The 13,143-nt window shown below is 44.5% G+C and overlaps 1 protein-coding gene and 1 long non-coding RNA gene across 9 annotated transcripts in view; one reads left to right on the forward strand and one right to left on the reverse strand.

Annotated features, from left to right (window-relative positions):
* Positions 1-740: 740 nt before the first annotated feature.
* Positions 741-1,546, reverse strand: LOC117202586 (uncharacterized). Its single transcript, XR_004485039.2, has 2 exons — positions 1,287-1,546; positions 741-1,175 (listed from the first exon to the last, which is right to left on the reverse strand). It is a non-coding gene; the product is annotated as an uncharacterized LOC117202586 (long non-coding RNA).
* Positions 1,547-1,683: 137 nt separating this feature from the next.
* Positions 1,684-13,143, forward strand: part of VAV3 (vav guanine nucleotide exchange factor 3) — a 395,385-nt gene continuing 383,925 nt past the window's right edge. Inside the window, exon 1 of one of the 8 annotated variants that reach the window (XR_004485033.2) lies at positions 1,684-2,348. Coding sequence is in view for 6 of the 8 variants with exons in the window: in XM_049700678.1 (XP_049556635.1) it covers positions 1,824-2,348 (525 nt within the window). In the remaining 2 variants the exon portion in view is untranslated. The remainder of the gene's footprint in view (positions 2,349-13,143) is intronic. The other 7 variants (XM_049700678.1, XM_049700676.1, XM_004263108.3 and 4 more) reach the window with 7 other exon arrangements.

Here is a 13,143-nt window from a genome sequence, read left to right on the forward strand (position 1 = left end):
TATTTTTCCCATTTTACGTATGTGGAAACTGAAGGTTAGAGGAATTAGATCATTTTCCCCAGGTCATGTTGCTAGAAACTTGCCATGCTCAGACTCTAAACCCAGATCTGCCTCCTGATATATATCGTTTGGGCTTTGGAAGTGTCCTACAACCCCCAAAGGTGATCTGATGCTACCTGAAACAAAATTTATATTTTTGTTGACTATTCCTTCCTTTTTTATGAAACTTCTTTGCTAATTTGATTTCTCTTTATGCAGGACCTTGTATCACATAGTGATTCAGTTGTGTTAGATTTTGTTTCTAAAGATCATATGTAAAGTTTATTTTATTTTTTAAATTTAATTTTTATTTTATATTGGAGTATAGTTGACTTACAATGCTGTTCGTTTCAGGTGTACAGCAAAAAAGTTTTGTATGATTTATTTGCCAAAATTACAGGTTAGGAAACATTGTACCATTGATGCAATCTGGTTTGAACACAAGAGGAAGTTGCTGGGGAAGGATCAGCGTGAGGAAAGGAAATCCTCAGGCTGATTTATTGTTTAATGCTCAGTGTACACAGTGTGCTACGCTTGTCACAGGCTAGTGGGAAAGGACGCAGCCTCTGTGCTTAACAGATCAGATATACTTTTAAAAATAACATTTTGACCTGCTTATAAGATTAATATGGTTCACAATAGAAAATTTGAGCTACAGTAATGTAATAGTACAATAAAAAATGATCTAGAATCCCAAGTGATTTCATATTTTATTTTCAAAATTTAAAAGAATATATCTCTAAACGGTGACCCAGGACCACATTTACAGAGAGCAGCAAGAGTTCAATGTGGCAATATTTTGCGATAAATAATTTAAACACTATTTTTGGTTTTGAGGGGCAGTGGAAGTAAAAGGGGAAGTTAGGAGCCTCCCCCCCAAAATTTAAGAAATGAGAATGCGCTGCTCAGCCAGCACTAGAGTTCTGGGGGTCATGTTCCACTAAGGGTCCCAAAGCTTAGCCCAACCGGTGCAGCTGAGGACTGAGATTAATTGCGCTCAAACCCGGGCCCGTCGCCGACGCATGCGCAGTGTGGCCGCCGTGGCTCCGTGGGCGTTTCACAGGCCTATTTCTCCCCGGCAGGTTTTTGGGCTGTCAGCTGAAGGGCTCGGACTGCGACGCCGAACAGTTCCGAGCCTGAGAGGGCAGAAGGAAACTATCTCTAAGTGAAAAACACCTCGCGTCGAAATAGGCTTGTGGGGGGGGGGGGGCGGGGAAGGGTTTCAGCAGGCATCTCCACACACTCACTTTAAGGTGCCAAAACATCTTTACGAGCAACTAACTTGGAGGAACAGGAACTATCTGTGGGAAGAGAATTTAGAGGGTGGAAGGGGGTGAGTGGGTAAAGATCTCTGTAACTTTAAGCGTTGCGTTCTCAACATGCCCTTTGCCTTTTTTTTTTTTTTCTTTCCATTTCTCTGGGGAGTACGGATGCCCCAATTAATCCTTGGCACCTCTCGGACCCTTTAAAAACTGTCATTGCCGTTTAGGAGGTCCTAACAGGAGCCCCCACCGGACTACATTGTTCAGACGCGCTCTCCCCAAACCGGGGAGGCGTCCGGAGAGAAGATCCCCGGGCGCCTGGAGCTGGGTGAGCTCCGCCAACCTGAGGGCTCGTGGTAGGCGGGGGCCCTGGGATCCCCTTAGCCGCCACCGCCCCTCTCCCCTCCCCTCCCCTCCCCTTCCCCGCCCGGGCCGCCGACCCCAGGCCAGGGCGGCGCGCGCTCTCCCACCCGCGCCTCTGGGGATTCGCAGACGGCAGCGAGACTGGCCGGCGCGCTGGGCATGCTCAGTCGCCCGGCGCCGGGCTCGCGAGTAGGAAGCCTGTGCTCGGTCGCCGCCGCCGAGCCGGCCGGGGCGCACGAAGAGCGCGCGGGACTCGCTTGCAGCGGCGGTCGAGCGGCGGTGGACCCGGGCCGAGACCGGAACCAAGACCCGCGCGGGGCACCCCGTCCGCCTGCCGCGGCTCCTGCTCTCTCGCACAGTCGTACAGTTGCAGGAAACGGGCCGACCGCGGCTGGCGTCGGGGAGGCGGAGGAACCGCGGCGACCGCCGCTGCATCCTCGCCGCCTGCCCCTGCCCGGCAGCGTCCCGGAGCCGTCGGGCATGGAGCCGTGGAAGCAGTGCGCGCTGTGGCTCATCCACTGCAAGGTGCTGCCCGCCAACCACCGGGTGACCTGGGACTCGGCGCAGGTGTTCGACCTGGCTCAGACCCTCCGCGATGGAGTCCTGCTCTGCCAGCTGCTCAACAACCTCCGGGCGCACTCCATCAACCTGAAGGAGATCAACCTGAGGCCGCAGATGTCCCAGGTAAGGAGGCCGGCGCGGGCGCCTCCGCCTCCAGCCGGCAAATCGCATTAATCAGCCGGGTAATTTCTTTGTGTAAATGCAAACATCTAGGTGCGTTCGGTTTCCCCTGCCTCGCAGCCTTCTGCTTTGCGGACCACTTCGGCTTCTTGTACCTTGGCTTGAGATGGTTTAGCTCTTTAGCTGAAGGCTAGGGCCCTGCGTCCTGAGACGGTATGAGGATTTCGTAAGGGCTTTCTGTGAGGCGGGAACAAGCTGTCTTAGGGTGCCCTGCACCTACCTGTGTGTGTGTGTGTGCGCGCGCGCGTGTGTGTGGCGGGAGGCAACGAAAGGAATTTGATCCAGCTCTTTTATAGTAACGATGGAGAGGCATGAAAGGAGCTGATGGGGGTAATTTTGCCTTTAGTCTGTTCTTTTGCTTTGCGTTTCGTCCCCATGTTTTCTTGAAAGCGGAACCATGACATAAAGAGGACTCTAGGAAGTGGAGGGCGTTCCGGTACCGTTATCTGTACAGGAATGACACTGACCAAAGGGCGGAAAAGGGAGCACAACAAGGCGGCTGCCCCGAAAGCCCCCTGAGCTTGTGGCCAGCTGGCAAGCTACATGGTTGGGTTTATAGCTAGGCTTAAGCCATGTGAGAAGGAGCAAGTCTAGTCTCTCCCAGCAGCGACAGGAAACGAGAAGTTTCGCTCCAGATTCCGCTTTCCTTCATTTGGTGGTTGCTCAGGTGGTGTGGTGCACTCTTGGCTCCTGTGTCTGGAGCCTTTCCTGGAGGTGCCTCTTTGAGGGGTTAAAAAAATGCAACTCCGGAAGGCTGTGTGCACCCTAGAGTAAACTCAAAAGTCTCAACTAAGTGGAATGGTTGTTTCTTGGTCCCGTCAGAAAGTTTGCATGCAGAAAGCTGTTAAACACAAGTCAATACATCTGTTTTCTCTTTCAGAATGTAAAAAACCACTTTCAACTTACAAGGGAGAGGAAACAGTCCCTTCCATGACACACTTTACCACTAATCCTGAATGATACAGAGCCTCAGCTATTTAGCAACCAGAACAGTGCCTTTTACAGCGGAACTGACTTTATATAACGAATAACTATGTTTCTAAAGTTAGGGCACACACATTCCTCTCTTCTTGATGTCAGCGTTTCATCAGGGCCTCTCTGCACCTCAAATTCTGCATCCCTTGCCTGTCTTCCTTCAACCTGCTGATTAGTGGTCCCCAAGAAAGAACAGGCTTGTTAAGTGGTGAGAGCCATATGGTTTTAGAAGTGAGATAATTTATTTCGTACTCTCCCATGAGCCTGGGTGGTGACTGCTAACTCTACGGACCACTTAAGTGTTGTCCCAATTCAGGATATCCTGCCCAAGGGTTTAACAGACATTTCCATTAAGCTGGGAGTTGCTGCTCTCAACAGAGTTCTGTAGGAAGCTGCAGGTGATTATCCAGTCTGCAGATTCCCATTTTCCACCTGGCCTATGGCCTCAGGATGCCTTGGCCCACCAGCAGGGAGTGCAGTACTGTGCTCATGTCCTGAAACTTCAGTTGCCCGGAACCCCTAGGGGCTGTTCAGTAAGTTGTTCTCAATAATGAAGTATTCTGGACAGCTGAGGATCTCCCTATTTCAAGCTTCTAACCTTTACTTGAATTGTAACAATGGATGAAATTTTTTTTGCTCTTTCTTCCCCTTGTAGAATATAGTAGATGTAATTTAATCGTTTTGTTGACAAAGGATTGTCATTATAAGCATCATTAATGAAAATTGAGCACATATGCTGCTCTAAGAACTCTATTCCCTACTGGGAGTACCACAATGAACACCTCAGGATCCTTGCCCTAAAGGAATTATTACACTGCTCTATCATATAAGCCACCAGGTTATAATGAACTAAACAGCTGAATGACCTTCCTTAGGCTGTTGTGCTTTTGGGCTCTTAACCCTAAGCTTTCTGGTTCCAAATTCAATGCAGTAATTTTCTGTGAGTGTGGGCTTCTCCCACAGGTGAACCGTGGAAAGTTAGTACCTGAATATGGTGATGTCTCTTTTTGTTGCCTTCTTGATTCTTGGCCACATTGCAGAGAGATAAGGTTTCTGAACAGCTGAGTGCTGGACAGGTGAGCTTGTATTATAGAGGTTGTCCTTAAATCCTTAAATGAGATTTAGTGCATGTTTTCATTAAATACTTCATTGATGTATTTAACATGCCTACAGTGACCAGCAGATACTATGCACTTAATAGGTGTTCACTATTAGCATAATTACTTAAAACATTTTTTTTCTGCTATTGTCACATTAAGAGTAATAGGTTATAATCAAAATTTTAAAACGGTTGCAAGGTCTACAAGTTCCTTTGGGCTGACATCTCTATTTCTGCCTCTGACTACTCATATCTTTCTTGGTGAAGGTTCTGGCTGCTTCTGGTTATAAGGCTTCTGTGCCATGAGCTCTATCCATACTATATAGTGAATAACCTAATAACCCAGTGAAACCCTGACATACGCCCCAGCAGACTTTACTCTTCTGAATTTAGAGCTGTCATTACTAGTATTTGTGGCTTTTCCCATGTCGAAGACTCATTCTGTCCATCCAGCTTAGGTTCTGTTGAAGATATTAACTTGAAATAAACGATTTCCTTTTAGCACCTGATCTTCTGAGCCAGGAAAAAACTGGAGGCTCTCACTTCAGAGTTTTGTGGTATTTGAGACTGTTATGAACAGATGTTGACACAAAAAATTTTAGCGTATAGATGTCTTATTGTTTTTAAGTTTTCAGAAAGAGGCTATGAATAGCCTCTTTTAATAAGAGTGTGTACCTCCAATGAGTGGGATTTATTCCACTCTGTTAGCCTTCTGCCTTGTTTGTGTTAAAAAATAATAACGCTGCAAATAATTAAACAATTTTAGGTTTGAATCGTGGAGTCTTAAGTTAATCAATTGTCCTCCAAAATAAAATTAGAAATGGGACCCCGATTCTCTTACTTAGTAATTGTTCTTTTTGGCTGTGGACATCAGCCTTTTTTTGGGTCTTGCTATGTTGGTAAGAGGACAATCTTCTTTAGTTCAAAATAGGTCCTTTTTTTTGTAACCCTGATTTAGATTTGTTTTTATCAGTTAAGGTGGTAAATACTAATCACATTTAGTTACACATTTAACATATTCCTTTTATTATAAAGAAAAAAATGAAATAAAACCCAGATGATCCATGAAAATCCACACAATCCTTGAAATCTGGTCTCTGTATATAGTAGACAGATTTATTTTTCATCTGAAACAGTGTTCTAGCTAGGATACCAAGCACATACATGACACTGGAAGAGAAGAGCCTTCCTGTGCTGGTTGTACTGGGGGTGCAACGTGGAAGACTGTGGGTTGTGGGCTTGATGTCACTTTTGGTGGTTAAGAAGTTCTCCATAAATGCCTATAATTAACCATGGATGTATCATCAATGAAATTATCTTAATCTTACTATTTTGTAATTTTAAATTTTGCTTTATATTATGTCATAGGATGGGAATAACACATTTGATAAATTTACTGACCACTATGTACCGTGTAGGTAAACTGCGAGTTTTCTTAAAATGACTTATTCAGGTTTCAGGGGTTCCTTGAACAAATGTTTGTTCCTACTATGTGTCAGGCACTGTTGTAGGCACTGGCATGGAGCAGTAAACAAACTCAATGGAGTCCCTGCCCTAAAAGGACTTATATTTTAGTGGGGGACAATAAATAAATAAATGGCTGTAGAATGTGATGTGCTGTGAAGAGAGATGGACCTGGGTAAGGGACTAGAGGGAAATGTGATTTGATTTTATGGAAGGTAGTCAAGAAAGGCTTCTCTCAGGAGATGCCAATTGAGCAGGACCTGAAGGGAGTGAGAGAAGGCAGGAATGTGGATGTTTGGAAGAAGAAAATTCCTGGCAGAGGGAACACCAAGGTCTTGAGGTAATTAAATGGTGGGTAAACTGAAGGAACAGCCAGAGGCCAGTGGGCTGGAGGACAGTGAGTGTGAGAAGGGGTCGTAGGGATGAGGTGAGAGGGAAAACGGGGGCCAGATTTTTAGGACTTGTGGGCCATTGTAAGGACGTTCACCCTGGGTGAAATAGGAATCATGTGGCTTGACTTACCTTTTCAACAGGGTCACTCTGGCTGCTATGTTGAGAATAGACCACAGAGCAGCCAGGATGGAAGAGTCAGGCTAAGGCCATCATTCGGGCAAGTGGTGATGGCGGCTCTGACCAGAGTGATAGCAGGGCAGGTGGTGAGAAGGAATCCAACCCTAGGTATATTTTGAAGATAAAGCCAGCCAGGGTTTATTGATGGAATCAGATGAACAGTATGAGAAGAAGAGAGGAGCCAGGAATGAATCCAGGGTTTCTGGCCTGAGGAATTGAACTGATGGAGTTGCCATTTACTGAGATGGAGAAGATGGGAGGAAGAAGAGCTTTGGGGGTTGGGGGTAGGGAGAGGGGGAGGACAGTCTGGAGCTAGTTATGTCTGAAATGCCCAGCAGGCATCTAGATGCTGAGCAGGCAGCTGGAGAAATTGGAGATGGGAGAGGAAAGGTTTGCAGTCATCAGGGTGTAGGTGGTATTTAAAATCTCAGCACTGGATGATATCACCTAGGGAGTAGTGTAGGAAGAAAAGATCAGACGCGTGAGCCATAGGGCCTGCCCACGTGTCAAGGGTAGAGAGATGGGAACCTGTAAGGAGTTGGGAGGGAATGGCCACGGGGAAGGAGAGAAGTCAACAGAGTATGGTTCTAGCAAACCGGGTGAATAAAGTGTTTCTAGAAGGAGTGATTAGACACGTCAAATGCTGCTCTTCAAGTGGAAAAAGATTGAAGATAGAATATTGTATTAAGCAATATGAAGTTCTTTGGTGACCTTGGCAAAAACAGATTTGGTGTGTGATGGGCGAATGGGAGAGGATCTAGACCACGAGTATAGACATGTGTTAGGGGGTGATTTTGCTGTGGAGAGAGCAGATAAATGGGGTAGTGGCTAGTAGGGGAAAAGAGATCAAGAGGGTTTTCTTATCATACAGAATTTTTATTTAATACCGATTATAAGAACTCTTTTAAGATTTAGACAAATTTTGTCATATGGCACACTTGTATATATGTATATGTGTGGGAAAAATATGTATGTATATAAGAAAATATAAATGAAATATATTTAATGCGTATTTTCCGCGGAGCACCATGTGTTGGTGATGCAGCATTTCTAAAAGAATTCATCACTTTTGTTCCCAGGATTTCCTTCCAAGCTCCTAACACACAGTTGGGTTTTTATTGCTGTTACTACTTCTTAAAGTTAAAGAGAGCTTTATTTCTGCTATACATAACTGTACATTATTTAAAAACTATTATTATATGAGTTTTAGCATTAAGGTGTGCTTCCCAAATGCGTGTCTGCATCCTCCCCCCTCCCCCCACCCCCGCCCCAGGTACTGCTGTGTGAAGATTACTGGGTTATACAGAAGAGAGAAAAAAGGCTGTCATTGTCCAAAAAGAGTGGTGTGCCAGTTATATTTTTAGCCAGTCAGTTCAGAAAATAATGTCATTATTTAACCTTTCTTCTCAGGAGTCAGTAACCTTTTTGCCATTTGTTGGATTATTCTCTTGGCCAGCATAAATTTAAACTTGACACCGATCAAGATCTTTTCCTGTGAAGTAGCTCAGGCATCTTAAGCACTTGTTCTGTCTGCATACTTGATGGCTTAACCTGGGCTCTCCAGGAACCAGAGCCTGGGGTAAAGGATTGAAGTGCTGAAACTTTATTGGTGAGGTGCAATCCCATGGTTGTCAGAGTGAACAAAATGAGCAAGTGCCTTTTTTTTTAAGGGGGAAAATTACATCATGTTTGTAATGCAGATAGGATTGATCTAGTCTAGATCACCACTGATTTCCTAACTTTCAAATACAACGTACTCTTTTTAGATTATTTTTCTTAAACTCACAGTGGCAATTTACATTATTGACTTTTCCTTCCGTCCTGAAACTCTTAACTGTCATCACACTATACTCTCCTGGTTCTCTCGTACCTTTTAAATATTTATTTATTTATTTATTTGGCTGCGTGGGGTCTTAGTTGCAGCACGTGGGATCTTCGTTGTGGCATGCGGGCTCAGTAGTAGCGGCATGCTGGCTTAGTTGTCCTGCGTCCTGTGGGATCTTAATTCCCCAACCAGGGATCGACCCCGCATCCCCCTGCATTGGAAGGCGGATTCTTAACCACTGGACCACCAGGAAGTCCCTCTTGTACCTTTTGTATTCCTTCTCAGCTTCCTTTGCTGGCTTCTCTTTAAACATACCTTAAGAATTTTAGAGTTTTCTCCTTCGTTGCCTTTTTTCGTATCCTCTTCCCTGTATCATCTCATGACACTGTGGCGTTACCTCCTTTTCATACCCTGATGGACCGCATGTTCATGGTGACAGCCTATATCTGCCTGTTTTATGCCCCCACCTCTGTGGTTACAGTTACTGCTTGGATGGAGGGATGAGAATCACGTGATCAGAGTTTACTGTAGAAAGTTCAGCAACAGCAGAGTGAAGGATGAATTGGATGGGGTGGAGCTGGGTGTGAGAAAGACTCCTGCTGAAGCTCAGTTAGGGGAGGAGGAGGCCAGTGGATGCGAGGCCAGAGAAGGGGTGGGAGTGGAAGCATAGGAAGGAATGAGAAAGATGAGAGAGAATGAAGAGTTGTAATGCACCAGACTTTGGGACCTCTTAGGTGCAGAACTAGTGGGAAGTATCGAGGATGAGCCTCAAGTTTCAGGCTTGGGTGACTAGGGGAATAGAGAGGAGGTACAGATGTCAAAGGGAAGAGCACAATCAGTTTTGGATGTTGAGTTTGAAGTTGTTACTAGTTACCTTCCGTATTCTGTTTCAAGCATCCTACTCTCTTACTAATCCTTCCTTTCTGGATTATTCTACTAATACCTAAAATTCAACAATCTTTTGAACTGTTGGTCCCACCACCTCTTCACTGCCTTCGTGTCTTCATTTCCCTCCTACTCAGCTTAAATACCACGGTCATTATAGTTACTTCCTTAGCTTCTCTTGGTTGGTGATACTCATTTGGGTAAAATATAACCCTGGTTAAATCCAACTCTCTACTTACTCCCTGCCTGCAATTCAGCTGCTGAACCTGACCGGTGGAGGAAAACGCATACCACCTGAGTGCTCTCACTTTAAATTCACGATCCCTAACCTCAGGTGGGCGCCTCAGGCAACCCAGCCATCTGAGTACATGTCTCTAGACCAGACATTCTTAAAGTGTGATCTGGGGGCCCTTTAGGATTTTAGTCCCTAAAATGCTTTTAGGGATTCCCTAAGGTCGCACATTCTTTTAATAATATTATTAAGACACTGTTTGCCTTTTCTCACTCTTCCTTTCCCACGAGCGTATAGTGGAGTTTTCCCAAAGCTACATGCTGCTGACCTGTGATTGTGTGTTTGTGTATGTTTTAAAGATTCCTCATTTTAGAATTCTAGTATATTAGGTGTTGGTAGATATAACCCCTATAAAGAAAAGCTGCTGAGGATTCTTACTCATTAATTTTTTAGGCGTGTAAAGGGGTACTGAGACCAATTTGAAAACTGCCCTAGACCATTCAATTTCTGACTCTCCCAGATGCCTGTCTGGTACCTTTTCTTCTTGAACCTGCATCTTCATTCTCCCTCTCAACTGGTGATCTTGCTTCCTATTCCACCGAGAAAACAGACACAGTCAGAGGAGAGCTTCCTCAGGCGCCCACCTTCCCGCATCTTGCCCGTAGACGATGCTTTCTGTCCTCTTCTGTGGGTGAATTATCAATGCTCCTAGCAAAGGCCAGTTCCTCCTTCACTCTATCTCTCTGCTTTCCTACATCTTCCGTTCTCTCCTGGATCTTTTTGTTTGCATGCATGGGATACATTTTCAAGGTAGAGCCACAAAGACTTGCTGATGAGCGTTGGGTATGAGGGAGAGTGACTAAGGACTCCTGAAGTTTGACCTGAACTACTGGGGCAGGTCAGCATAACCTCCTTATAACTGTTCCCATGGACCATGGGATAATATCCAAGCTCCTTGGTAAGCATTTCAGGGACCCGTGGGCTGGTCCTGCTTCATGTCTCAAAGCTCTTTCAACTGTGTGCTCCTGACCTTTTCGTGGCTTCTCAAATGAACTATGCTGCTATTGCGTTTGCCTGTTTCTCTACTTGAAGGGTCCTTTCTCATTAGTCTGAAGGAAGACTTGGTTCAAGGGCCCTTTGCAGTGAGGGCTGCCTAACTCCTTCCGCAGGTGTAGCTGATCACTTACTACTTTGTGCCACGCTGTATAGTGTACGTGGGTGGAGGGCAGCATTCCGTACACTGTTTTGCAATCTTTTTCTTATCTCTCTCTCTTCCAGGCTGTGACCTGCTTGAGGCTATCATAGGCTTTTTCATTTATATACATCTCTAGAATCTGACCCAGGGACTCATACGAAACATGCATACATAAGTAGGCATTAATGAAACTTACTGAAAATGATAACTCTTAGTTTACTACCTTGTCAAACACACCTATACAAAATTTAATAAGATGTGCTAAGCACTATGTCATTAAAAACCCAAAACATCTGTTCTTTAAGTGGCATTACTAATAATAGCAGATAACATTACTCTGCTACTCACCACCTGAGTGACTTCCAGAAAGTGCCTGAACCTGTCTGTTCTTCAACTTCTTTATATCTCAAAAGCAGGCGTGATAAAAGAACCTACCTCCTGGAGTGGTTGTGAGGACTAAATGAACTAATTATCCCTATGCTTGGCACATAACAAATGCTCAATAAATGTTTACTACTTTTACTACAATTATTACTACTGTTTCTGCAGAAACACTCCAGGCAGTGTGTTAACACCTTCCTTGCATTATGTCATCCAGTCATCACAACACCATGAGACGGGCACTGATATTCATCCCCGCGATACTCTCCAAGGCTAAGAGGAGTTAGTAACTTGTACTGACAAGTAGTGGTAGAGGCAAGATGAGAATTAAAACATTTATAGTGAACTGAGTTCCCATCCACAAGGCTGTTGGCATATCTGAATGTGAACTGTGAGGACTTTTTTTTTCACTCTCTTTTGCTCTCGTGGCATTCCTGTGGAGGAATGCTGTCATTGGTTTTGTAGCTGTTGATTATAGCACCTCCACACTGAGTTGGATATTGAGTAATAATTTTGGTTTAGGGTATTGAATGTATCAACTGGATGGTTTTATACACATTGATCACACGAATCAGTATGAAATGGGAGATAGGCTTTTGACAGGTGTGCAGTGGGGAAAGGAAAAAAGCAGATAGAAAAACTAAGGAAAGTTAACGAAAGGAAAGGAGAAAATGAGTGTATGCTGGTCCCTTTCGGCCTTTTAACACTGTGCCTCGTGACAGCTGGTCTCGAGCACATAGTTTAATGCCCTACTCTTGAGCAGGGTCAGGACTGCTTACATTTCCCTGGGCAACAGGAACACCATTGTTTTAAATGGCATGTTTTCAAGTGATTGTCTTTTTTTTTCTTTTATGTATTATAATCATTCTTCTTGTAAATTCACAGGCATCTATTGTTAGCTGTTAATTGGAATGCTATATCCCACTCTTTTTTCCCCTGTTAACACAGACCCTGAATGATATTAAGGACAGTCACAAATTCACATTCTGCCTTTCCCCGTCTCAAGCATTTACAGGACAGAACCATGAAAAGTGAAGGAAGCAGCTACTTCTGAATTTCATGGAAAAACTATTTTAGAATTGTATTTTATGCTGCTGTCTGAATGTGCTTTCAAAATATGTGTTGCAAGACGTGTAGTCAGCTTTTGAGTGGTTTGCTTAACAGGAAGCCGGCAGCATATGCTGCTCACAGGGGAGTGCCCTAAAGGGTCAATTAATATGGAATATTTAATGAAACACTTGATACTCACCTTCCATGATTTTCAAAGTGCTTGTCTTAAAATAGGTCTGGAACAGCTGGCCTGAATAAACAAGCATCATGCCTCTGTGCCCACTAAGTCAGGAGCCTTTTCCTGGGGGTGTGGTTTAATGAAAAGACTTCAGGCCAGGAGTCAGGAGACCCAGGTTCTAGTCCCAGCTCTGTCCCTGACATGTGACCTTAGCAAATACCTGCTTCTCTTTGTCTCCACCTTCCGTACTTACAGCAATGATAGAAAATACTTACATATATGGCAATGTGCTAAAAAGCAGCTAATTTTTTTACACATATTTAGATCTCACTTAGGAGGTATTACCTTTTTTATTAACATCTTTATTGGAGTATAATTACTTTACAATGTTGTGTTAGTTTCTGCTGTATAACAAAGTGAATCAGCTCTATGTATACATATATTCCCATATCCCCTCCCTCTTGCGTCTCCCTCCCACCCTCCCTATCCCACCCCTCTAGGTGGTCACAAAGCACTGAGCTGATCTCCCTGTGCTATGCGGCTTCTTCCCACTAGCTATCTATTTTACATTTGGTGGTGTATATATGTCCGTGCCACTCTCTCACTTCGTCCCAGCTTACCCTTCCCCCGCTAGGAGGCATCACCTTTCATGAGGAGAGCTTTGGGACAAGCCAGAAATGTTTAAATCCCAGCTCTGGTACTTAACTTTCCCAAGGTCATAGAATTGTTAGTTTCCTTGCTGAGTCTCAGTTTCCTCCTGTAATAGGCAAGAAATAGTAAAATCTACTTTGCAGGATGTGGTGAGAATTCAATAATATATGTAAAATGCCTGGGCATAGTAGGTATTCGGCAAGATTTTATTTCCTTCCTTCTCCCCCCACCTC

The sequence above is a fragment of the Orcinus orca genome, chromosome 1 (assembly GCF_937001465.1).
Source record: "Orcinus orca chromosome 1, mOrcOrc1.1, whole genome shotgun sequence".
Taxonomy (NCBI): domain Eukaryota; kingdom Metazoa; phylum Chordata; class Mammalia; order Artiodactyla; family Delphinidae; genus Orcinus; species Orcinus orca.